This window comes from Lampetra fluviatilis, chromosome 27 (assembly GCF_964198595.1).
Source record: "Lampetra fluviatilis chromosome 27, kcLamFluv1.1, whole genome shotgun sequence".
Lineage (NCBI taxonomy): Eukaryota > Metazoa > Chordata > Hyperoartia > Petromyzontiformes > Petromyzontidae > Lampetra > Lampetra fluviatilis.
This window is the reverse complement of record NC_136301.1, coordinates 7,390,034-7,417,305: the sequence shown is the minus strand read 5'-3', so window position 1 is coordinate 7,417,305 and position 27,272 is coordinate 7,390,034. Positions and strand designations below refer to the sequence as shown.

At 50.8% G+C, this 27,272-nt stretch overlaps 1 protein-coding gene across 1 annotated transcript; it reads right to left on the bottom strand.

Moving 5' to 3' along the window:
• Nucleotides 1-3,528: 3,528 nt before the first annotated feature.
• Nucleotides 3,529-26,891, bottom strand: LOC144942345 (cathepsin D-like). Its single transcript, XM_078869166.1, has 9 exons — nt 26,694-26,891; nt 15,374-15,527; nt 12,522-12,645; nt 11,122-11,240; nt 10,269-10,468; nt 8,693-8,815; nt 7,988-8,132; nt 7,074-7,172; nt 3,529-6,483 (listed from the first exon to the last, which is right to left on the bottom strand). Exons 1-9 carry the CDS (start codon nt 26,759-26,761, stop codon nt 6,322-6,324), a joined length of 1,194 nt encoding a protein of 397 aa, XP_078725292.1. The 5' UTR covers nt 26,762-26,891; the 3' UTR covers nt 3,529-6,321.
• Nucleotides 26,892-27,272: the final 381 nt, after the last annotated feature.

Below are 27,272 nucleotides of genomic sequence, written 5' to 3'. Positions count from 1 at the left end.
GTTGTGTTGACTGGCCTTCATAGGTGCTCGCTAACAGCACTTGCTCCAACAATCTGTTCAGGCTATACAGGTCTTTGTCTGCATACATCATGCATAGTTAGGCAGTGTGTGGCTACGTCCGGAGCATTATCTCGTCTCGGCAGGTTTGGCTTTTTGGGGAAGTGCTGTCTGACGTTGACACCATTGACCAGTGCGATTGTGAGAGAGGGGAGGGGGGGCTAAATATTGTATATGGCAAGCAGTAGGCCACCACCCCGCTAATACTGCTGCTGCAACCATAAATGTCAAGTTCTCAGCCTTGCCAAGCACACTAAAGCACGTTTATTGGTCGTGAAACATCTCCGTTAAAGCGCCGGTGCGAGAACTTACTCGAAAAGAGTTTGGAAAGTGCGTATGTTGAACTTCTTAAGTACGTGTGTTGAACTTTTTTCGCTCCGTACGTAGCCAACCGTGATAATAGGTGGGGGAAGGACAACAAACTAAACGCGAAAAAAACAGTTACGAATTGTATTTAAGGCAATCGCCATTTTTCAGTCATAATTCACAGCCCTTTTCATCAATCCTCTGCTGGGTGGGTGAAGGACAAACCCAGACAATGGGGTCACGGTGGCTGTCCACCCGACCAAGATGTCAACGCGAATCCAGGGTGACCTCCCTCGCCCCGTGCCCCCCCCCCCCTACTATGTGCTGGAACGGAGGCGATTGGGACAGAAGTGAGTGAGAGGAGGACGGCAGCCAGGGCTCCGATAAGAAAATGAAACTCGAGCCCAGCCACCGCGGAGCCCAGAACAGATGTTCAGCTCTTGGCGGTGTTGGCGGGGAGGCGTGGAATTAGTGGGGGCGGTTTCGAGTCGGGCTGTGTCGGAGTCTCGGTTTCGGTGTCCTCTACATTGCAAGGAGCCGCGGTCTCCTCCCTAACAATACAAACATGTGAAAACACCCCCCCCCCGCCCGCCCCAACATGGTCATCATCATCATGGTGCTGCTGTCACAAACCCAACAATGGTTTCAAATGTGTGGCGGCCCTCACGCTGGTGATGTCTTATCGGTGAAAGCGTCCGCGTTCCGCGTTGGGAGTTTGCGTCGACAATGTAAGAGAGAGAGAGAGAAAACACAATCGTGTAAATAATTGCTATACATACAGATTTTAAATAAAAAACTATTTTATTACAGATCGCACCACGACTGGTTTCTTGCGACTCGTCCACGTGGTAAGTGTTTTTTTTTACCCTTCTATCTGGCAACAAAACTGACACCTTTTTACAAGAAGTCATGTTTACATAGACCACAATACCTGCAGTCATAATGCAAACAAAAAACATAACTCTGATAATGTATGCACTGCCCTTGATGTTGATTGGTCCACACCCGAGACAGCTTTCCTTAGAGGCTAGTCTCACATGGATTGGACCATTATGACTGCAGGTATTGTGGTCTATGCAAACATGACTCCTTGTAAAAAGGTGTCAGTTTTGTTGCCAGATAGAAGGGTAAAAAAAACAATTATATTTTTACTGGCAAATGAGGTTCCCATGGTCGTCCACGTGGGTTTAACGATGCTCCATATTCTTGGGTTTTGTCGGTAAAGTCACGTAGGTAAAACATTTTAATTAATAAAAGTAAAATAAAATAAAAATCACGACGTTTCGGAACCGTCACAGCACGCTGTGACGGTTCCACCTGAAGACGGAGGCTTGTGTTGCCTCCGAAACGTCGTGATTTTTATTTTATTTTACTTTTATAAATTTACATTTTTTACCTACGTGACTTTACCGAAAAAAACCAAGAATATGAATCCTTGCAGTCACGAAAGCTTCAAATCTAGACGCTCCCAGATCTCGACTTGAAGCTTTCGTGACTGCACGAATTCATATTGTTTTGGGTCTTTCGGTAAAGTCACGTAGATAGAAAAATAGTTTAAAAAATCACGACGTTTCGATCACAACTGCTGAGGCAGGAAGAAATCGGACTGCTGTATTTTTCCACCTGAAGACGATTGCTTGTGCTGCGATCGAAACGTGATTTTATTTTTTTATTTTACTATCTACGTGGCTTTACCGAAAGACCCAAAGAGTAAGAGGATGCTCCCAGATTTTGCGAGTGAAATGATTTTGCAAAAGAAAATGAAGGGAGGCAATACTTGCACCTGGATTTGCAACCCACTCAAAGTTGCGAGGTGGGGTGTGTGTGTGTGGGGGGGATATTGTGAATTCGGAATGCGGTGTATTGTTATTGTGCAAGCTTTTCACGCGCGTGGTTGTACAATGCGTGCGAGAAGTTAACTGATGATAAAAAAAAACATTTTTTGCTTGCGTTAAAACACGTGGTGCCGATATTGCATCTCGACTCAAAGGTAACTTCCATTCGCCGAATGTCTACGGAGCGGGGAGGCGCCGCCGAAATTATTTTTCAAATCTCGGGGTTTTCATGCTCGTTGTCACCCGTTGACAAAAGAAATACAGTTTAAGATGATAATTGTTTTTTTTACCCTTTTATCTGGCAACAAAACTGACACCTTTTTTTACAAGGAGTCATGTTTGCATTGACCACAATACCTGCGGTCGGAATGCAAACAAAAAACACAACTCAGATAATGTATGCACTGTCCTTGAAGTTGATTGGTCCACACCCGAGACAGCTTTTCTTAGAGCCTAGTCTCACCCTGGTGTTGGACCAGAACATGACTCCTTGTAAAAAAAGGTGTCAGTTTTGTTGCCAGATACAAGGGTAAAAACCCAATTATCATTTTGCTACTGGCAAAGGAGGTTCCAATGGTGTAAATGCTTACCCCGAGCTCTCATACTCTGATGGTGCATTGTCTTTGAGTTGTGCGCCTTTTGGCGTCATCTGGTCCAACACCATGTGAGACTAGGCTCTAAGGAAAGCTGTCTCGGGTGTGGACCAATCAACTTCAAGGACAGTGCATACATTATCAGAGTTGTGTGTTTTTTGTTTGCATTCCGACCGCAGGTATTGTGGTCAATGCAAACATGACTCCTCGTAAAAAAGGTGTCAGTTTTAATTAAATAGACTTTTTAATAAATGTGTTTGCCCAACTCGCATCCACTCAAGAAAATGTCTCCAGACAGCAGGATGAAGAGAAGTGCTGCACCACAGCGAAAATTGTGGATCACCGTTCGAACAAAGACGGTCACTGGATAGCGCCCTTTCAGACGCTCTTCCCTTCCCATATTAGGAAGCCACTGGAGCTGGGCACTTTTAAGTCATCTGGATGGACTCATTTTTCTTCGGAATTGCTTGTTTAGGTTGTGTTTCCCCCCCGCACCTCCCGATTTTATCACGGTGGGCTACTTCAGAAAGAAAGATTTTCCAACGTACGTACCATGGCCGATTTACCACACTTCCCCACCCAACCCTCCGTGGCATTGATTTCTCGGTGCACCGTTTGACGACGAGCATTTACAACTCCAATGCCGCCCGTCGCCCCATCTACATTTGCGTTCCATTGCACCGTCCAGTTCACACCGTCACTCCCAAACGAAAAGCAGCAGACGCGTGAAAACAATCTCGTTCCATTTACACCTTTATTCAAAGCAACGCGCAAATGTTTAAGACCACAAACATTCTGAATCTGCATTTTTTTTAATTCTCAACTAGCCTTCAAAATTACATCCTTGCCTCCCGCGCCACTCGCTCCACTACCTCTATACCATCCAATTAAATCAAAGGCGGCAGGGCGCGGGGGTAAACAAAAAAATCGATTGACTAAAGAGTTCAATTCAGCCAGCCACCACGTATTGGTGCGTCCAGGAATCAAGGCTGGACCACACACACGTGACAGTGAAGCAGCAGCAGCACGTCATCAGCACAAGGTGGCGGCCCTCCGGCACGGCGTTCCACTACAAATTAAGCGAGCGGAGGGGGGGCCCAAAGTGCGCTCCCGCTGACTTACGGCAACGATAGAAGTTCAACACGCGCACGCACTGCCGTACAAGGCAGAATCGCAAAAGCAGCAAGTCACTAGGATTTCAAATGCGTTGGCGACGGCTTCTTTAGCGACTGTAGCTCCCCACGTGGAAACGCGTATCCTGGGCCAGAGGCACTCCCAGTTGTAAAATTCTCACCGTGCCAAGCTTGCCATCGTCAAAACGGGAATTAGCATCCCGCGAAACGCTCCCAATGCAATTTGTGGCATCGCCAAGATACAGTGGGGCACGTATCGCCGAACGGAGGCACGAGACTTGTAGTTTGTGTATCTCTCTTAAGCCGTGTTGGGGAGGACGGCGGGGATCAGTCCAACCGCCACTTGAGAAAAAAATAAACACCCAATGTGGCTTCCAGGTGCCAGATGCCATCACTGGAAACGTTGCATTTGATTCGCAAGCTCAGAAAAATGAACGTGCAGGTTTTAATCGCGGGTCCAATGGGCAGCTCGCTTAAAAAATGTCCCAAAGCACGGCAAAACAAACCACTGCCGATTTGAGCAATGGTTACCGTAATGAATGAGAACATTTAACAAGAAAAAGAAAACGCGGTAGTGCAAAGGGCAGTTCAGGTCTTGAGCTAGATGGGTGTGGGGCACAGCGTGTCAATCACATCGCCGTAACAAACGTCCGCGGGACCAGGAGGAAGTAGAGCAGATTGCAGGCTACCCCCCCCACCCCCAAAATCAGCGTTACAGAGCGCCGTCCAATCAAGGGGCACTTTGCGACAGGTCGGTGCGGAACAGCGCACGGATTGCGACACTGAAGGGTGTCTCGGCCTGTCAAGTTTGAAGTCTAGCTAGACTGTTTTAATTGTTTTAATCTGTCATGCTCCGGCGGGGGAAGAGGGAGAGAAAGCTCAAGTTGCTTTTCGCTCCATCTCTGGCAAAACCTTGAGGCGACAGCCGCTGGGTTTTGGGTCGAGTCCGGGACACGCCAAGCCCGTCTTGCGCCAATTCATCGTCGTGCTTGAAAATCCGAGCAGTGGCCTTGAAGTCAAGTCCAGAGCTCGGAACCGAGAGGCACTTAGGCTCAAGGCCTTTGGTGCAATGAGCCGCTGAACAAGAATTGGCGCGTGCTGTGCTCCCGAACGAAGGGCGATACACACTGGGTAACCGGAGCGATTGTTGCTGGAGTATTTTATTTTTTGTTCATTCAACTTGTTCACCGGGCTGCGTTTTTCCCGCACGTTTGAAGCCGCAACACGAAACTTTTTTCCGAAATTATTCGGTCAAGGGGCACACGCGCGCTCTGGAAGTTTACTTTCTCCGACCGACCGCTTACCGACGCGACTTCAATTAGCGGTTCTTAACCTTTGCTGCAGCCTTGCACCCCCCCTCCTTGGTTCTCAATAGTTAAAACATGCAATGTTAATAAAAACGTAGGGGTTTGATGAAACAGAGTTCCAACTTACATTGCCCATGCATAATGTGTTTCGTTGATTTCCCTTCTAAAAAAAAAATCTGACCGTGTCTCGCACGCCCAGGAAGGGCGGCTCACACACCCCCAGGGGGGGTGGGGCGTGATGGACCCCCAAGTTAAGAGCCACAGACTTAGAGCAAAACATTTGCGGCAATGGAAATACCGCAAGTGTGAAAGACAAAGTTGCGTTTCGTCTAGAAGCGGTGGAAAACGCGACAGGAACCAAATTGGGGCCGATTTTCCCTTCTGCCCCCCCCCCTCCACCGTTGCCCACTCGCCATCGCCCATCGGCATCGTCCCCATGGCCAACCAAGATCCGTGAAGGGCGGCTGGAGGCTACGGAGGAGCCCGAATCGGAGAACGCACGCAAATACACAAACACGCAAAGACGCAAACACGCCGAATCGGAGAACGCACGCAAACACGCAAACACGCCAACACGCCCGCGGTTCGTTCACGTCGAGAAAAAAGGTAAGCTGGCCGAGCGAAATGTTTCGTCATTTTTGAGCAGTTTTATTCTGGCGAATCTCAGGATTTTGCCAGGATTTTCTTTGCGACAACCTAAATTAAATGAACAAAAATCTGCCAGGTAAGATATTTTAAAAATTATGACGCGGACGTTTGTTATAACATCCGGTTAATCTCAAAATTGTGGAATTATGAGCACGGGGGTGAGAGGCAGGGAAAGACGACCTGATAATCCCAAAATGTAATGCCACAGGGTCAAGCAAGGGGTGGGGCAGTACGCCATCACGCTACGGGATTTCTTTTTTGCGTTCTTAAGCACAACTACGGTCCACGTCGGTACGTCATTACGGAACGAAATCCGAGAGAAATATCGCACTGCCACCCAGGGGGGTCAAGTCATGTCGCCGGACAGGCGGGGCAGGGAGAGGGGGCGAGTAGGTTGGAGACTTGGGGGGGGGGGAGGGGGGGGGTAGAGGCCTCTGCTCGGTCACACGGCCTGGGCGAAACCCACGCGGTTGTTGTCGCGGTCGAAGACGGTGTAGTAGGGCCCGATGAACACGTCGCCCAGGATCCAGAGCGGGCCCGCCGGCGGGGGGATGTCCATGCCGATGAAGCCGCTCAGGCACACGGTCTGGCCTGCCTGGCTCACCTGCAGGAGAAGGGCACGCCGGGGAAGGGGGGTCAGGTAGAAGGGGGGGGGGGGGGGTTAAAGGCCCGCCTGGCTCACCTCATGTTAACTACCTCGCCTGGGGTACAGAAGGTCGTGGGTTCGATCCAGACCCTGACGATGCCTGCTGCTGTATATTTGGAGCTTGCGTGTCTCCCCCCCCGTGGTCTCGTGCATTTTAATCTCCGAGCATATTGGCAAAAGACAAGAGAGGAAAGTGGAAACAAATGACAACACGTGGAGTAGACACCTATAGGGCTACCTGCCCATCTCCCGCGATGATGAAATGCGCAGCCCTGCAATTTGCTCTGCGCCGGCAAGGAGTCTCCACGAGAGGGACTTTCAAACTTCGGCTCCACGCCCCCCCCCAGCCCTCGATTGTGCGTCGCCGTTTCATTCGTCAAGTGTTGCGCGCGTTACGGATTGTCCTTCTGATCATCCGCACTTGGGTGCGTACGCTTCTTTGCATGCCCCGAGAAAAATATTGCCCCCCGTCCGATTCAACCGCTCCCGACGCTGGCCATCGGGGAAACCCTCCCCGCGCCCGGCGGCGCGCACGCGCGCTCTCTCACCTTCATGACGTACTGCTCGCCCGTCAGGCTGTACTTCTTGCCGCCGATGGTCAGGACGACGACGGGCAGAGTGGGAACCTTGTCGCAGTTGATCATGTACTGCAGGGGGGGGGGGGGTGGGGGGGGGGGGGAGACGCGCAGACAGCCCACGTCCATATTGCAGATGACCAGCGATCAACGTCTGGCGATGCTGCCCCGTCACATTTGCGCAAACTGGACTCTTCGTAAAACAAATCTTCAGACTCGGCCACCGGCCTCGCAGTCAGTAAGGAGTAATCGTCCAACTGGGTTGAACGAACAAGGTTCATCTGCCTACGTGACTTCATCGCGGTTTGTGGTACGAGCATCATGTCGCGAGACGCAGCAAGACAATCCACGTTGCGGAATGGTGTGTGTGTCTCCCGGAAGCGGACACCACAGAGCTACTTCCGAATGTCCTATGGGCCACACATTAGAAGACAGCATTTAACCAACTGCCCCGCCACTTGTTGTTTGTTGCGTGTCCGTTAAACCTGGTGCTTTTAATCCTCAAGAGCTGGAAATGAAAAACCAAATGTAATAAGACGGGGGGGTTGAATGTTTGTGCTACACATGCAAGCAAGACCGTCAAACTCGTCTACAAACGGACACGGTTCCATCACGGGGTCGCCGCCCAGATTCGAACCCAGGCCCTCAAACGGTACCGGCCACGGCGCTCTCGACCTGCGACCTACACGTGCACCTCACTGCGACTTGGCATTCCTGCGGTGCGACCGCACCTGAAGGGCGCAGCGAGAATCGACGACTCGGGTCGACGAACTAAACTCCTAGCAGGTGGGGCGGAGCGTCGGTGCGAGGCGCGTGATGTCGGGCCGGGGGTGGGGGGGGGGGTGGCGGCAGGGGTCAGGGGTCAGGGGTCAGCGCGGGTGACCCACCTCTCCCATCACGAGCGGCACAGCGCCGATGGCCTTCTGCAGTGCCTCCACCTCCTTGGTGGGGCCGGCGATGAGCGAGGTGCCCGTGTCCACGATGGCCGCACAGCCTCCGCTGCACAGCGCCAGGCCGCCCTGCACGTTCAGCCTGCGGTGCGACGCCACCCCCGGGGGGTTTACAAAGATTCCGGGGGGCCCACGCCCCCCCCCCCCCCCCCCCCCCCCAAGCGGGGCCGTTGCTGGTATCGTCGGCATTAACAACGCGCGTGCGTTCAACTTCTTTCGCGCCGTACGTGGCCAACCGTGCTAATCGGAGGTGCGGGCGGGGTAAGGACAACCAGCTCGGCCACTTGTGTTGCTCCAAGGGGCTCTGGCGAAGTTACAGAAGTTCGCCGAGGCATGGGTGTCCGTAATGTACGTTTCCCCGTTACAATTCCTCCAAAGAGGCATCGTTCTTTTGCTCGACATTTTTATTTTTTTACAGCCCTGTGAGCCATTCGGCTCTTGAATCGGTTGCAACCGCAACAAACAAAAAACTAAAACATGAACAAGAAAACATCTTAAAGTGACTACGTGACTATGTGCAAACTGAAAATCCAGGAAGAAAAAAAAAAATCAGCAAAAATCCAGAAAAAAAGCACCGCACACCAACGCTGTGTGCAAAGATCCCAGTGGGATGCAAGTCATTGAACAGGCGCTGGCACTCACCCGTCCATCTGGATCTGCCAGTAGGCCTGGCGCGTGACGGGCACGTACGACAGCTCCCCTTTGTAGTACTTGGGGTCGGTGCCGCCCAACATCAGCTCCCCACCCATCGGGGCCTGCGGGTCCCTGCAATGGTCACGGGGTGGGGGGGGGGGGGTCGGGGGGGCTTACCAAGCAGAGTCTTGCAGGTTCGAATCCAGCAGGCGGCCCTGGTTAATACCGCGGGTGCGTTTTATCCGTAACGCGCGGGCGGGCATGGACGCCGTCTGCTTCGCAGTGGACGTTGGGACCCGCTATTTTTATTTTACATTTTAGCAGGTAAGGCCCACTGAGCTATATAGCTGTCTTCTTGGTTCTTTCGGTAAAGTCACGTAGAATAGAAATAATAAAATAATAAAAAGAAAACATAATTAAATAATTCTCACGACGTTTCGGCCACAACGCAAGCAGCCGTCCTCAGGCGAAGATGAATCCCTGCAGTCACGAAAGCTTTAAATCGAAATCTATACAACTGTGACAACACCGCCACTGAAACTAAAACTTCGTAACAATTTTTTTCTCATCTTACCGGGGAAGACTCACCGAGCTGTACAGCTCTTACTCAGAAGCGACCTGGCCATCACCAACGAGAGTTCGATGAAGCGGCTCATCGTGTGGAAATTTATAGCAGCGGCCAAACTCTAAACGCGTGATGTTGTTGATTTTAAATGTGGAGGGAAAAACCGGACGACCCGGGAGGACAGATCCACGTGACCACGGGGAGAACATGCAAACTCCAAATATAGGAGGCGTCAGGGTCGGGATCGAAACCATGACCTCTTGTATACCAGGCGAAGTAGTTAACATCTTGGAGATGCGGTGACATCATTCAAAGGGCCACGCGCCACTGCATGCACGCAAATTCTCACGGTGACCTCTCTTGGGTCGCCAGTCTGCGAGTTCGCTCGCGACTTAGCAAGGCCGGCGTTTGGACGACAAAGATAAAGAACCCCGTATAGCCTTAACAGACTGTAGGGGCAAGTGCTGTTAGCAAGCACCTATGAAGGCCGGAATGGTACACGAAGGGGTGGGTGGCCAGCACCACGCCCGACCGCCTTTGTCTCCCCAGTGGCGATATTTACAGACTGCACCGGGTACTCATTTGAGGCCGAGTCGACCTAGGGGAGGCCCAGGACCGGTTCAGATAATCGTCACTGGTGTTGGCCGTGAGCGGGAATCGAACCCGTGTCGCCGGGTTTGTAGCGCAGCGCGCTAACCGCTACACTACCGCTCCCCACACACACACCTCCTTCCACAGCAGATAATCACACGCACAGTGGCCTGAACTCCTGAGATCCACACCCAGTCTCCGAGCTGGGTGTAACCTGGGTAACGGGTAGCTTTTCGATTTAAAGCTTTCGTGACTGCAGGGATTCATCTTCTTGGTTCTTTCGGTAAAGTCACGTAGAATGGAAATAATAATAATAGTATTTTATTATGTTTTATTTTTATTATTTTATTATTTCCATTCTACGTGACTTTACCGAAAGAACCAAGAAGATAATGGGTAGCTGTCGCGGGCAACTCCCACGGCTCGCACCTGTTGAGGTAGAAGGAGAAGATGTTCTTGTCGACCAACTTCTGGGCGATGACGCTGTCGAAGACCGGGGTGACCTTGTCGACGGCGATGGAGGGGTAGGCCATGCCGAGGATTCCGTCAAACTTGGCGGCGATGAAGGTGATGCCCGGCTGCTTGATGGCCTCTCCGAACACCTGCTTCTTCACAGAGAGGTCTCCGATCTGCAGCAGCAGCAGCGCACGCACAGAGATGCTCGGTCACGTTGTACATGTATATACATATCGTCTTCATTCAGTGATCTAATGCATACATTTCACGGTAGGATACGTACGGTGTTAAAGAGGTTCAACATGGTTTTGATTTAAAGCTTTCGTGACTGCAGGGATTCATCTTCTTGGTTCTTTCGGTAAAGTCACGTAGAAGGGAAATAATAAAATAATATTTTTTTTACATAATAAAGTAATTCTCACGACGTTTCGGCCACAACGCAAGCAGCCGTCCTCATTCAGACGCTGTCTTTTCGACAGACCTGTTCTTCCCCTGAGGACGGCTGCTTGCGTTGTGGCCGAAACGTCGTGAGAATTATTCAATGTTTAATTTTTATTATTTTATTATTTCCCTTCTACGTGACTTTACCGAAAGAACCAAGAAGAGGTTCAACATGCATTGTATTCTGTCAGTGATCTTCTAAATACACATCGCATTGATTCAGCGATCTAATACATATCACTCATTCAGTGATCTAATCATATATATTAGCACGGTCGGCTATGTACGGTGCAAGAGAAGTTCAACACACACACAGCATTAATTCAGCGATTGTGTATATATCGTGCTCATTCGGGGGGTGGGGGGGGTGGGGGGGTGCAGTCACCGTGGTGGTGTCCTGACTCAGATACCCCGAAAGGCTGCCCGTGCCGTACTGGATGGCGAAGTCGCGGCCGTCCTTCACGTACGAGCTCGACTTGGACGAGTCGTACTTGTGGTGGAGCACTGCGCACGCCCCGGGAACCGGCGAGGCCACGCGGACGCAAAAGACGACGTTCATCAACAACCCGGGGGAGGGGGGGGGGGAGGGGTTCATCCTCCAATGACGCACGCACACGCGCGCACGCCCGCACGCCCGCACGCCCGCACGCCCTCTCGCTCACTCACTCACACACACACTCTCTCTCACTCGTGCACACCCACCCTCTCGCTCGCTTACTCACTCATCCACCCTCTCGCTCACTCACTCACATGCCCGCTCTCTTTCCCACTCACACACGAGTGAACTCGCTCTCTCACTCGTGCACACCCACTCTCTCTCTCACTCACACCCACTCTCTCGCTTGCTCACTCACGCACTCACACCCACTCTCTCTCTCACTCACTCGCTCACTCACGCACTCACACCCACTCTCTCTCTCACTCACACCCACTCTCTCGCTCGCTCACTCACGCACTCACACCCACTATCTCTCACTCGCGAACTCGCTCACTCACGCACACCCACCCTCTCGCTCTCTCACTCACACCCACTCTCTCTCGCTCGCTCATTCACGCACTCACACCCACTCTCTCTCACTCACTCGCGAACTCGCGAACTCGCGCACACCCACCCTCTCGCTCTCTCACTCGCTCTCTCTCTCACTCGTGCACACTCGCTCTCTCTCTCACTCGTGCACACTCGCTTGCTCGCCCATTCGCAGTCCGTCAGCTCCACTGGGAGCTGACGCGGTGTGACGCGGTGTGACGCGGTGTGACGCGGTGTGACGCGGTGTGACGCGGTGTGACGCGGTGTGACGCGGTGTGACGCGGTGTGACGCGGTGTGACGCGATCGGCAAGCTCAGCCGGGGCTCGCGTTGCAGAGTTTACCTGCTGCGGCGGACTAATGACGGATAGAGTAACAATAATAATAATAAACAATAACAACAATAAACAACAACAACAATAAACAACAACAATAAACAACAACAACAATAAACAATAACAAACAATAACACAAGTCATGAGCGTGGAGCCGCCCGATCGCTCGCTAATCTTGAGGGTGTATGGCGCCGAGTTTGTTACACGTCACCTGCTGTTGTTGATTTGTACTATTTTTTTTTAAATAAAATCTGCTTTTGTATTACGGCTTTTTGAATGACAACAAAAACATTTATTTTTGTTTTAAGCCGCGGTTCGTGCCAACGAGCCGGCCCCTAGCGGTTTCCACTTAAGAACGTCTCGCCCTCGCGGGGCGGAGTGGGGATTGGGGCGAGCGGGCGGGGGGTGGGGGGTCAGAGACTCACAGCAGGCGATGTCGAGCAGCGAGCAGTGGATGGACGGCACCCACAAGTTGGAGGAGCCCGTGTCGAAGATGACCGTGAAGAGCTGCGGCGGAGTGCCGATGCCGATCTCGCCGTAGTACTGGGCCTGCACCATGCCGGAGACAAACAACCGCCCCCCGCCCCGCGTAGCTTTTAAACACCGTCTGTGGCAAGTCCTGTTAAGCGAGCACCGATGAAGGCCGGCATGGCACACGACGGGGGTGTGTGTGGCCAACGCCGCACCCGACCACCTTTGTCTCCCTAAGTGCGCATGTTGACACGCCAGACGACGCCTTCCTATCAGGCTGCGTTGACGAATATCCCTTGGGCACTATCCTTGCCTGCACCTCCGACGCGTTCTGTTCTGCCGTTCCGCTGCTGCCAGATCCGGACGGATCGCTCCGATGTTGTCGATCTCGTTCCGTGACGACGACGACGACGACGCACCACGGATTACTCCTCGCGAAACTCAGCTGGGCGTTAACGCCGGCGAAAATTATGGGACGTTTCGTGTAACACGCAAAACGTCGATCGGTTTACAGGGGAGGCCCCAGGACTGGTTCAAACGTGCGCCACGGTTGTTGGCCGAGAGCGGGAACCGAACTCCGATCGCCGGGCTCGCAGCGCACCAAACACACACGCGCGCGATTGCACGCCTATTACAGATACAGTAAAAGCTGGTCATTTCGGTATTTGATCGTTCGTAATTGGGGACAATTCGGCACGGCTGCGCTTTCGGCATATATACGGTGTATTAGTAATTCGCCACGAGCCGAATTGCCGTACCGAACGGTCTAATTTCGGCATAGCACGTGGAGCCAAGTCCGGTGGCAGCGCGCGTAGTGAGCGTTCGTGCAAACCCCCGTCTGTGCACTATGTGCAAGCCCAACCCTCGCAGAAATGTCGTCTACACCCACATCAAGAAGTAATAGAGGGACCACCTGAGGACGGCTGCTTGCGTTGTGGCCGAAACGTCGTGAGAATAATTTATTATGTCTTATTTTTATTATTTTATTTCTTCCCTTCTACGTGACTTTACCGAAAGAACCAAGAAGATGAATCCCTGCAGTCACGAAAGCTTTAAATCGAAATATAAATCCCTTAGTCTGCGATACAAATCCAAAGCTTTGGATAGAACTGATGCAGGGTGTGTGTCAATGTGCGTGAAGAGTTTGGGAAAACGAATTTGGAAAACAAATGTATTGGGGCAGGAGGCACTAGCGAGTACCATTGTACACAATTCGGAATATTGTATCATTCGGCAAGGCCAGAGCCCCATATGTGTCGAATTAACAAGGCTTTACAGTGTGCACTAATTCACGCAGGCACACTAACACGCACGCACGTGAACACCGTCGTTAACCACGAAGCGCCATCCATTCTCCGAAACCCACCGACCGCAAATCGAGTCAATTCCGCCCGCGTCTAAGGCATTGACGCCCCGTGTCGCTCCACTGCTGGACGAGTGGTTGGGGAGGGGGGGGGGAGTTCCCTGACCCCTGTGTGGAGACCGTGCGGTCACTTCGACCGTTCTCTCGCCCGCGCGGGTTGGCGAAAGAGGGGGGGTCAGCGTGGACGCGCGAGGATAGAATTTAGACGTACGGCACAACGGTGCATTTTTCCGCATTGTCTCCCCTACTGCATGCTCGGGGTTGGGGGGGGGAGGGCGGGGCACACACGCCAACACATTCACACGTTCTCGCAGCGGTAGCAGCAGCGGCAGCAGCAGCGGCAGCAGCAGCGGCAGCAGCAGCGGCAGCAGCAGCGGCGGCAGCAGCAGCGGCAGCAGCAGCGGCAGCAGCAGCGGCAGCAGCAGCGGCAGCAGCGGCAGCAGCGGCAGCAGCAGCGGCAGCAGCAGCAGCAGCAGTGGCAGCAGCAGCAGCTCGTGCGCGCCTGTAAACGGTAAAATCACCAAGGCAGCAGCAGGCCCCAAAGCCCGGCCGCCCTTGTGACAAAGTCCCCAGGACACCGATGGTTGGTGAGTCATTAACCCAGGAGAGATCTTAGTTGCGCACAGCAACTGGCAAACAGGTGCGCACACAGCGCGGTCTTCTCAGCGGCTCTATAAACCGAGCCGGGGGGGAGGTCACAGAGTTAGGTGGCTGCGGTAAAAAAGAAGCAAATTGCTTTCCCAGGCAATCTCTTCACTAAAATAAAGCGACCACACGTGTGTGCGTGCCGTGTGCGTGCCGTGTGCGTGCCGTGTGCCGTGTGCGTGCCGTGTGCGTGCCGGAGGGGGAGGGGGGAATGCACTATCACAGATCCTATTATCCATGGGGTTATCCGCAATGTTACCTTATCCGTGAGATAAGGGGCAGTGTTACAGGGTATAGACATGTAGGGATGGGCAGGGTGACAGGGTAGGGGTGTGTGGGGTCACGGTAAGGGTGAGTGGGGTCACAGGGTAGCGACGGGCAGGGTGACAGGGTAGGGGTGAGTGAGGTCACAGGGTAGGGGTGACTGGGGTCACAGGGTAGGGGTGTGTGAGGTCACAGGGTAGGGACGGGCAGGGTGACAGGCTAGGGGTGAGTGAGGTCACAGGCTAGGGGTGAGTGAGGTCACAGGGTAGGGGTGTGTGAGGTCACAGGGTAGGGACGTGCAGAGTCACAGGGTAGGGGTGTGTGGGGTCACGGTAAGGGTGAGTGGGGTCACAGGCTAGGGACGGGCAGGGTGACAGGCTAGGGGTGAGTGAGGTCACAGGGTAGGGGTGAGTGAGGTCACAGGGTAGGGACGTGCAGAGTCACAGGGTAGGGGTGTGTGGGGTCACGGTAAGGGTGAGTGGGGTCACAGGCTAGGGACGGGCAGGGTGACAGGCTGGGAGGCATGGCGCTTACATCCATGTAGTTCTTGAGGGACTCGGGCGTGGTGCCGTTGCGCAGGGCCGGCGCGCTGTACTTGAGGTGGCGCCCGTCAGCCACAAGCCGCTCCATTTTCCCGCCGGCGGCCGCCATCGTGTGCCGCATCGTCGTGAACTTGCGCAGCGGAATCCTGGGCAGGGATCGCGCGCACGACAACGACGCAGCTCTTACAACGACCCTGTCGCCATCGTCTGTGGCGAGGAGATGTTAACTACCTCGCCTGGTATACAGGACGTCGTGAGTTCGATCCCGACCCTGATGCCTGCTGCTGCTGTATATTTGGAGTTTGCGTGTCTCTCGCTCTCATCATCATCATCACGGTGGCTAGGAGATGTTAACTACCTCGCCTGGTGTACAGGAGGTCGTGGGCTCGATTCTGACTGACGCCTGCTGCTGTGTATTTGGAGTTTGCGTGTCTCTCCCCCCGTAGTCGCGTGGATTTTTCTCCGGTTTTTCCCTCCGTGTTTAGAATCAACATCATGCGTTTAGAGTATTTCGCTGCTGTACATTTCCACATGATAAGCCACTTTCGTTGAGTTATCATTTGTGATAGCCAGGCAGCTTCTGAAAAAGATCAAGGTAGCTTAGTTTGAGCCTTACCTGGTAAAACATTTTTTTTTAAATGAGTTCATCATCACCGCCGACTCGTCCGTCACCGCTGCCGCCATCGCCGCGACCAACAAATTTTCTTAAAAATCGATCTTCTTTCATCCGTCCATCCTCGCAAGTGGTGTTTATTTTCTCAGGAGACACAATCCGCGGTGTCATGAGCCGCCTTGCTAATCGCGGCGTTTTTACTCTAAACGTATCAAAGTCAAACGGGTCTTCCCCTTGCTCCAGTGAGCAGCAGTGAGGTCACTGGTGCTCCCCCCCCCTCCCCTCCCGTTTCGTACTCAGAGCCAGCGGTGGATATTCCATGTTCCTTTACGAGACAATTGGGAACTGCGGGGGGGGGGGGTACGCTGGCCGGATTATCCATCACCATCTCTACGCAACGCCAAGTAGAGAAGAGGTAAACAAGTGACGAATAAGTACTGAAAAGTAAAATACAAATCGTCAAAAGTACATCAAATCCTGCCGAATATTCATTACCAAAAGGCAAGGCAACAAAACAACAACAGCAGTCCCAGACCACACCAAGACAACAACAACAACAGTCCCAGACCACACCAAGACAACAACAGTCCCAGACCACACCAAGACAACAACAGTCCCAGACCACACCAAGACAACAACACTCCCAGACCACACCAAGACAACAACAACAACAACACTCCCAGACCACACCAAGACAACAACAACAACAGTCCCAGACCACACCAAGACAACAACAACAACAGTCCCAGACCACACCAAGACAACAACAACAACAGTCCCAGACCACACCAAGACAACAACAACAACAGTCCCAGACCACACCAAGACAACAACAACAACAGTCCCAGACCACACCAAGACAACAACAATAACAACGACAGTCACAGACCACACCAAGGCAACAACAACAGTCTCAGACCACACCAAGACAACAACAACAACAGTCCCTCAATGTCATTACTGATTCAACTACTAAACACTTAAGCCCCCCCCCACATCTCCTCCCCGGGACATATCACGTGGGAGCTGCTGCTTGCTGAGTCACGCTCAGCTGACGGCACGTAAAGCTGACTGCGGGCTCGGCAGCGAAATCCTCCCACGGGGTTCCACGACCCCGTGGGAGCGCGTGCGGCGCACACCTCGCTCGTTAAAGATCGTGGCCACAAAGAAACAGGCGGACCACTTCCGTAAAAGCTGTCCCAGCCGGACTAATTGTTAAGCGTGGGTGGGGGGGGGTAAAAGCCTTTTGCGGTTACGGGGGATGCCGTGCATACTGCGAGCGATTTAAAACACATCGTCCTGCGGAGGGAGCTGGTAGAAACGTTGGGTTGCTCGGTCAATGGCCAGGGTCAACGGCGGCGTGGTGTATTCCGCAAATATGGCCGACTGTGAGGGCGGGCACAAGCCGGCGTGAGTAGGTTAAACGTTGAGTTTTATAAGGGCACCACGGGGTGACCAGCCCCTCCCCACCCAGCCCCACCCTCCCCACCCAGCCCCTCCCCATCCTCCCCACCCAGCCCCTCCCCTCCCTGCACGACGGACGGACGGACACAATAATCCCCTGTGGGCTGGTGTAACCAGAGGTTCCTACCAGTATAAAGCATTAACGTAAAAACAAGATTGTGCAATGACACACCTAGGGCATGTAGTAATCATTATAACAGCTGTGTGTTTACGATCGAATCCGTGACGAGTCACCGCGACTTCCTGATCGAACGAGCGCCGAAGCCACGAGCTCTTTTTAAATCCTTTATATTAAGTTCACTTGCTTGCTTGCTTAGGACCGTGCAAATCTTTCGGTCGTTTTTTAACCCACTTCCCGTGATCCAATGGAGCTGATATTTTGCACACAGACTCGTTGTGCGTGACAATTAATTTTCGTGAAAAAATTTTTCCTAAATTTTACACTGTTTAGGGAAAAAATAATAATATTTAATTACCAATTGCTTAATGATGGCAGACAATCATCTGACCCATAGGTGGCAGCCATCTCAAGCCAGAGGACGAGAGGACTCTAGCCGCCCGTTTCATGATGACGCAAATGTTGACTAACCACATGGCATGAAATCCCTGCCGCAACGCTGTACAGTGGAGACTATTTATAGAGCAGTTAAATTGAAGCCGCCAGGTTCTTGAAAGTGGTAAAACGGGTCAACACTAGTGCCCTCGGGAATATACGGGGCATGTCAAGAGGTGATCTTACATATAAAGGATTTATAGTGAAAAACTTTGTTTTTACGGGTTAATTTTCTCCATTCACCCCCCCCGCCGCCCGCGAAGAGTGTAAATTCCAGATTCCCATGGCATGTCGCCACCTCTACCACGTCTCTCCACGCTCACGCCATCCCGTCTGGCTCCTGCGGGCGAGCCGGGCTCGTAGCTCCGTCTCCGCGATGGCCGCACTCTCAGGCACGACGGGTTCCTTTCAATTCTGATCCCGTACGAGAAACGGTTGAATTCATCTTCTTGGTTCTTTCGGTAAAGTCACGTAGAAGGGAAATAATAAAATAATCAAATTCAAACAGAATAAAATACAGTTCTCACGACGTTTCGGCCGCAACGCAAGCAGCCGTTCCTCAGGTGAAGAACAGGTCTGTCGGAAAGACAGCGTCTGAATGAACACCACCAAGCTTGGCAGCGTATATTTAAGCTGGGTTCGGGAAGGAAGGGCGCCTTGACAAAGGAATTTGCATATCAACAGAGTTGCATTTCCGACAGACCTGTTCTTCACCTGAGGACGGCTGCTTCTGAATGAGGTTGAATTCATCTCTTAGGGTTTCATATTGCGCGTGCGCGTGACATTTTTCGGGGAGAGGTAGCGTGGCGGCGGTTAGCGCGCTGCGCTACGAACCCCGGCGGCCCGGGTTTCAATTCCCTGGTCCGGGGCATCCCCTACGGCGACTCAGCCCGAAATGGGTACCTGGTGCGGTGTATAAATGTCGCCACTGGGGAGACAAAGGCGGCCGGGCGTAGTATGCTGGCCACCCGTCCCGGCCTTCACAGGTGCTCGCTGACGGCACTTGCCCCAAGTCCGCTAAGGCTACACGGGGGAACTTTGTCATCTTTAGGAATGGAAAATGCTCTGCCCCCGTGTGTCTTGGCATGAAAAGTTGCCCCGTCGGGATATGTTGTCTCTTAGAAAAATATATAAATATACACAAGTCAAAGAGAAACACAAGTGAGGCAAGAGAGAGTGTGTGGGGTACATCATGTCACAATGTCAGCTCTGCAAAGCAGAAGCATAAAAATGCAAATTAAGGGTTTCCACTCAAGCATAGCGGACACACGAACCCACTACACACAAAAAAACACCCGATGCCGAAACACATTTGTTCCGACTGTGCATTAAAAAGCAAAGCGACGCTTGTTGAAAATGCGCACTAAGCACGCGCGTCAGCGAGTGCGGTTAACGCGCTGCGCCACGAAACCCACAGGCCCCATGCCGATTCCCGCCCACGGACGTTATGCAAGTCCAACTTCTTCCGCGCCGTACGTGGCCGACCGTGGCTAATCAGCGGTGATGATCATTGCAATCATGGTCCTGGGCCTCCCCGAGGCCGACTCGGTTTCAAATGAATACCTGGTGGTGCGGTGTGTAAACATCGCCATCAGGGAGACAAAGGCGGCCATGCCGGCCGTCATAGGTGCTCACCAACAAGCACTTGCGTCAAATAGTTTGTAAATGCGATACGGGGAAATCTTTGCGTGTGCTCAATAGTAACACGCACCTCTCTCTATGATAGTTGAAAAGATAGCGGCGTTCTGCACCAAAGGGAAAATTCTTCATGTTTTGAAATGGGTCATGTTGGGTGGAATTCAGATAGGCCAGATATCTTCATATCAGGGGTACACGGGGTCATTAGTGATTGGAAAGTGGGGATAATGCCGTTCTTAACAAAAGCTTAATCTTAAAGGCCTTGAAATGCAGACTGGTCCGTTTGCAAGGTTATCGTTAAAGGCACCATGGTGGCTGGGAGATGTTAACTCCCTCGCCTGGTATGCAGGAGGTCGTGGGTTCGAGCCAGACCACGATGCCTGCTGTATATTTGGAGTTTGCAAGTATCTCTCCCCGTGGTCGCGTGGATTTTTCTTCAAGTCCTCCGGTTTTTCCTTGTACATTTAGAATCAACACCTCGCATTTAAATTTCCACACGATAAGCCACTTTGTTGAGCTATCATTTGTGGCCAGGTCGCTTCCGAGAACCAGATACACACATAGCTCAGCGGGCTTTTGCTGGTAAAATAAAATTTGTTCAGTTTTAATAAGAGAAACAAGGAAGTGGGGATCTGTGGATCGCACGCAACGAGACAACAGCTGGTGAGAAAAGGAACGTCTGGTGGAGACAATGGCCATGTGGGTTTGCGCACTGCGCCCTGAAGCCCAACAACAAACGGATTGATTCCTGGCCACGGCTGACATCAGTGGCGAGTGACATCCCAAAAGGTCCCGGGGCTTCCCCCACCACCCCCCACCTCCCACCCTGCCATTTCGCAATCCGGCACTTAGCAGACACGATGAAGCCTGCCCCTTGACCGTGTCGGTCGTTGAACAGCCTTGACCACGCCGGTCGGTTGTGTGGGTTGGTACAAGTTTTAATAAAAGGGTTTTTCCCCTTTTTTCTGGCAACAAAACTGAAACCTTTTTGCATGGAATCATGTCTGCATTAACCACGATACTTGTGGTCAAAATGCAAACAAAAAACAAACTCTGATAAAGTGTGCTGTTCCTGGCCCTTCCCCCCTCAACCATTATATATACGGGGTAGTATTTCTTGTGATCTCTCATTTACTTGATACAACTGTCGTGGCTGTGACGGTTCCACCTGACGACGGAGGCTTGTGTTGCTTCCGAAACGTCGTGAATTTTTTAATTTGTTTTATTTTACTTTTATTAATTTAAATTTTTTACCTACGTGACTTTACCGAAAAAACCTAAGAGTATGAATCCTTGCAGTCACGAACGCTTCAAATGTAGAAAACTCTGATAATATATGCATTGTGCTTGAAACTGATTGGTCCACACCAGAGACCGCTTTCTTTTGAGCCTCGTCTCAATTGGTGCTAGACCAGAGGACGCCAAAAGGCGTACAGCTCAAAGACAATGCCACTATCAAAGTAATGAGAGCTTGGGGTAAGCATCTACACCATTAGACCTCCTTTGCCAGTACCAAAACCCCTTTTTTTCTGGCAACAAAACTGAAACCTTTTTACGAGGAATCACGTCTACAATAACCACAATACTTGTGGTCAAAATGCCAACAAAAAAGACACTCTGATAATATATGCATTATCCTTGAAACTGATTGGTCCACACCAGAGACAGCTTTCTTTTGAGCCTCGGTACATGTTCTTTTTTGTTATGGCTCTGGGACATGTCCAGGTTTTCATCGGCTGCTGATTTCATTGCGTACGTACAAACTCTGAGTGCGAGGTTCGGAGTGCCCTACGTAACCGACTCGGGCACCACTCACACCCCCGCCACATTCACGTTATTCACCGTTGCAAAAAGCACAGGGTGAATAACCGATGCCAATGTGGGACTTACGGCTGCCGTGAATTCAATTGGACCCCTCCTGCTGTGCATATGGGTTAGCCCAAAAGTCAGGGTCACATGGGGTTGTTTAATTTATTTTAACAGTGGCATTAAAACATTGTAATTGCTTATTCTTTAAGTTAATATTTAATCCATAATCATTATTTATATCTATTCGTCTTCTTCCCTTTTCATACGACATTTGAAGTTGGAAAGAAAATTGATGAAACACGAGAACGGGCTCAATTCATTTTTTTTTACAATGCATGCTCAGGAACTCAGCTGTGATATTGACCAGGAATTCATTTCAAAAGAGAATTCATGCATGCGTCCATCCGATTGGAAGCCGGCAACTTGCTCACCCGCCGTGAGCTTCATAGCTCATCGAATTCTTCCCTAATAAAGATTCCGATTCAGCTTGAACGTCTGTTCAAGGAAATAGAAATGACCCTACGAAGTGACGTGTTGAAACAAACATAAAATAACCCTGTGTGCCCTGCCTGTTGGGCCGCCCCGTTAACCATCGTTGAGGTAGCTGCAACCGTGGACTCACTGCTGTCATTTGTTGGATTGTTACAAAACAGGTTGGCGGAGGCGTGCTGGAAAAGACTGCTTGCTGCAGGTAACAGTTTGATGTGCGCAACACGCAGCTGTGGAGAGTAAGCCGTCTGCAGGCCGCCCTGGTGAACGCTGTGGGTGCATTCATCCACGAAATACGCGTGACGTCCGTGCCCCCAATAGAATTCCCGACCCACATTGTATTCTTACCAATAATTCATCTTAATTTGCTTATTCATATTCTTAGGTTTTTTCGGTAAAGTCACGTAGGTAAAACATTAAAATTAATAAAAGTAAAATAAAATAAAAATCACGACGTTTCGGAGGCAACACAAGCTTCCGTCTTCAGGTGGAATTTGCTTGTTTAGCCAGGAAAGCCCTCGCTGAGACTTTTTTTTTCAGAAGCGTATTTTTACGCGCTTTTATTTAACTCACTCTCTGTCTGTTGTTGTTGTTGTTGTCGTATCCTCAAATATTGTAACTCAATTTTAACCCACTTCCCAATGTGGTATAGGCTGCAAACTTGGTATACTTATGTCTTACTGATGACAATACTTTTTTCTATCATAAAAAATATATTTTTAAACAATCTTTTTTTACACGCTTTCTATTAACTCACTCTGTCTGTTGTCGTTGTCGTATCCTCAAATATTGTAACTCAATTTTAACCCACTTCCCAATGTTGTATCGGCTGCAAACTCGGTATATTTATGTCATACTGATGGCAATACTATATTCTATCATTAAAAATAAAAAAAAAACATATTTTAAACCATCTTTTTGATATGTTATGTTTCGCCTTGGGTCTAATTGTCCACGCTCGACTCACGTTGGCTGTAAATCACCACGGCCCCTTACATTATGGCAAGCTTCAGGGCCACTTCCTGGAGTCGTGGAGTTCTGCCATTACTCGTACGGTACATTTCATTAAAGTGTGTTTAAAAAAAAAAGTATTTTTAAATATTACTTATTTTTCAGTAGGGAACGAGGACTGCTTCGTGTGATCCCAATTAAGTAATCCGCTAATTTTGCCCAATTCGCAGCAAGATGCCGGCACACAACGGCCTCCAATTCTCTCTTCTCTTGCGACGCCACGAAACGTGTTTTGTTACGTCCGTCGCGAAGCGAGACGGCGGGCGGCATTTTTAGGCTTAACACCCCTTGCAGTGTTCACCAGGGTGGCCTGGCAGATTCGAACCACCAACCTCGGCAAAACAAAGCAGCTGTGTGCATCGCCCCGGGGGTTAGCCACGAGGTCTGCCACGGTTGACCGTGACTAAAAAGATAAATAACCCTGAAGTGAATCACAACCGTGAACCATGAAAATTAAACTATTCAACGACTAATCGTGGCAATAGCTTACAAAACACAACTATCTTCTAATTCTTCTTCCACGCGTTTGTCCCACTCATGCGGGAGTGATTCGCTGTCCTAGCCGGCCTGTCCACACGCCGGCTCTTTCCGCTACTTGGACCATCACGTCCGATCGTACCATATTCCTCCCCACACCTATTCTTCTGGCGTCTCCTCTTAACTTATCTTAAAACGAATTTATACAGCGCCTTATCCAAGGCACTGTACACAGAATTAGCAACGGTACATATGATGAATGTAATGGTGGAGAATGAGGTGAATGAAATAGATGGAGAGGAAGTTTCAATGGGCAAATCTGTGATGCGTGAAATCGGTGAACGATAAATTGATGACAATAAATGATGATCAATGGATTGAATGAATGGGGAATGAGGGTGGGGGGGGAGCGGTGGCGCAGCGGTTAGCGCAATGTGCCAGCTACCCTTGGCATAAAAAATGGGCTCAATAAATTGGCTGACAATTCAGATACTGTATGGATAACAAGAGTTGCCACATTTGTGTGTGTGTGTGTGCCTGCCGGAATCAATGGTCGAATTTTTTTTTTAAACCATTTACAAAAAACGGAACAGCCACACACGTGAGGTTTCTTGACTTAAAGCTTTCGTCACTGCAGGAATTCATATTATTTGGGTCTTTAAGTAAAGTCACGTAGATAGGTTCAAAGAAAAAAACTAAAATGCCATTATTTCTTGTTATGAAAAATAACATAATTTTTTTATTTTCTTTGAACCTATCTACGTGACTAGGTTCAAAGAAAATAACAAAACATTTTTATTTTTTGTTATTTTAATGTTCATTTTAGTTATTTTCTTTGAACCTATCTACGTGCCTTTCCCGAAAGACTCAAAGAATATTGCGAGGTTTCCTTCAAGAAATAAAGTGTTTGTGAAACGAATCGATTCGTAAACAAATCGCGGTTTCGCGATCCGATTCAAGAAACGCCCAAGGCGTGCAACGAATCGCAGCGGCGGAGATTCGACTTGTCGCGAATTCGGATCGTGCGATTCGATTTCAGTAACCGATTCTCTTCGTTTGTATCGTTTCTTGCAGTTACAGGTGGACAGATGTTAACTACCTCACCTGGTATACAGGAGGTCGTGGGTTCGATCCCGACCGTGACGATGCCTGCTGCTGTATATTTGGAATCTGCGTCTTTCTCTCTATCATCATCATGGTGGCTAGGAGATGTTAACTACCTCGCCTGGTATGCAAGAGGTCGTGGGTTCGATCCCGACCCGGACGCCTGCTGCTGTATATTTGGTGTTTGCGTGTCTCTCTCATCATCATCATCATCACGGTGGCTAGGAGATGTTAACTACCTCGCCTGGTATGCAGGAGGTCGTGTGTTCGATCCCAGACTCTCCGTGTGTCCATGCCGGCCTTCATAGTTGTTGCTCGCTAACAGCACTTGCCCCCGACAGTATGTTAAGGCTATACGGAGGATCTTTGTCTTTGTGCAGTGGTCAGCGCTACGCTGCCCTACAAACCCGAGTTCGATTCCCGCTCACGGCCACCACCGGTGACGATTATTTCAACCGCTCCTGGGCCTCCCCTAGGTCAACTCGGCCTCAAACGAGTAACTGCGGTGCTGTGTGAACATCGCCACTGGGGAGACAAAGGCGGCCGGGCGTGGTGAATCCAAGTCCCGGGCGAAGCCGGGTAGTAAAGCTAGTCAGTAATAAACCCAGTGATTGTATGGGATTTGACACGGCGTGTGTAATATACATACAGTACTTGGTGACTGCTAACACGGTGTAAATAGTTTTTAGTTCAAGTGGCGTGCCAGGCTAGGTGCACCTCGAGGCCTGCATGGCTCTCGCTGTTAGAACAGCGGTAACCCGATGTCACTGGAAGTTTAAAAGAAAGTGAAATACGGGACAGTGTCAACGCGCCATAAGAGCCCTCCCCCCGTGTGTTTACGCCATCGCCCGGAGGCGCAAAGCCACTCCGACCACGACGAAAAATTTCCCGGGTGGACGACAAGCCAATTCCATAGACACAATATTACATTACGACGTGCGCAGTTACACAAAGAGACACAGAGACACACACATAGAGACACACGCACAAAGACACACGCACAGAGACACACGCACAGAGACACACGCACAGAGACACACGCACAGAGACACACGCACAGAGACACACGCACACACACGCAGACACACACACACACACAAAGACACACACACAGAAAGACACAGAGACACAAAGACACACACACAGAGACACACACAGAGATACACACACACAGAGACACACACACAGACACACACACAAACACACACACACAGGGACACACACACACACACAGGGACACACACACACAAAGACACCCACAACAGGGACACACACACAAAGACACACACAACAGGGACACACACACAAAGACACACACACACAGGGACACACACACAAAGACATACACACACACAGGGACACACACACACACAGGGACACACACACACAAAGACACCCACAACAGGGACACACACACAAATACACACACAACAGGGACACACACACAAAGACACACACAGGGACACACGCACAAAGACACACACACAAAGACACACACACAGGGACAGTCTTCTTGTGCAACAGCAGTTGACCATGTGGTGATGTACAGTGGATGGAGATGCGGGCGGAGGCGCGTTAACGCGACCTACATAACCAGCCGACACGTGAGCTTCAATTACAAAATCGTCCGTGTGTGTCTGTGTGTATCTTTGTCTGTGGGTCTGTGTGTATCTTTGTCTGTGTGTCTGTGTGTATCTTTGTCTGTGTGTCTGTGTGTATCTTTGTCTGTGGGTCTGTGTGTATCTTTGTCTGTGTGTCAGTGTGTATCTTTGTCTGTGTGTCTGTGTGTATCTTTGTGTCTGTGTGGCTGAGTCTTTGCGTCTGTGTCTATATTTGTGTCTGTGGCTGTGTCTTTGTGTCTGTCTTTGTGTCTGTTTGTGTGCATCTGTGTCTGTGTGTATATTTGTGTCTTTGTGGTTGTGTCTTTATCTGTGTGTATATTTGTGTGTCTGCGTGTGTATCTTTGTTTCTCTGTCTGTGTCTTTGTATCTCTGTGCGTGTGTCTCCGTGTCTGTGTCTCCGTGTCTGTGTCTCCGTGTCTGTGTCTCCGTGTCTGTGTGTGCGTGCGTGGGTCTGTGTGTATCTTTGTGTCTGCGTGTGTTTGTATCTCTGCGCGTGTGTCTGTGTGAGTGTCTGCGTGTGTCTTTTATCCACCTGATGAGCGCATCTGCGGGCAGCAGGCAGGCAGCCAAGAGGAGCGATATGGCGACGTAGCACTGCATGTTGATCGTCGTTTGTTTTCGTCGTAGTCGTTGTTGTTTATATAAATTGTAAACACGCGACTGTAGAGACCACAACAACAACAACCACCTCCACCTCACAATGACGACTGAGGCGAGGGGGAGGCTCTCGTCTCCCCTATTTATAGGCGCGCAAGGCCGCGCCGCGTGATTGGTCCCCCGCGCCGGGCTCGCGCTCGCGTTCCAACCAATCGCGTGCTTCCCCCACACCCCACCACCCCACCCCCCCAAAAAAAAAACACAAAGACAAAAGCTCCCCGTATAGCCTCTGTTGTTGGGGCAAGTGCCGTTGGCGAGTAGCAGTACCCTTTGAAGGTCGACACGGGCACACGTTGGGGAGGGCACGGGGGTTTAGGGGGGGCAGCAACCACGCCCGGCCGCCTTTGTCTCCCTTCATCAATGGCGATGTTTTTTTACACACCACCACTGTGGCACCAGGCACTCGCTTGAGGCTGAGTCGACCTAGGGGTGGGTTTGTTCGTCGGTGGCCGTG

Coding starts and splice junctions, on each gene's coding strand:
- LOC144942345 (XM_078869166.1), bottom strand. CDS start 26,761: ATGCAGTGCTACGTCGCCATATCGCTCCTCTTGGCTGCCTGCCTGCTG. Junction 11,241..12,521: donor GCTGCTCGACATCGCCTGCT/GTGAGTCTCTGA, acceptor GGGCGTGCGCAG/TGCTCCACCACAAGTACGAC. Junction 10,469..11,121: donor TGAGTCAGGACACCACCACG/GTGACTGCACCC, acceptor CTGCTGCTGCAG/ATCGGAGACCTCTCTGTGAA.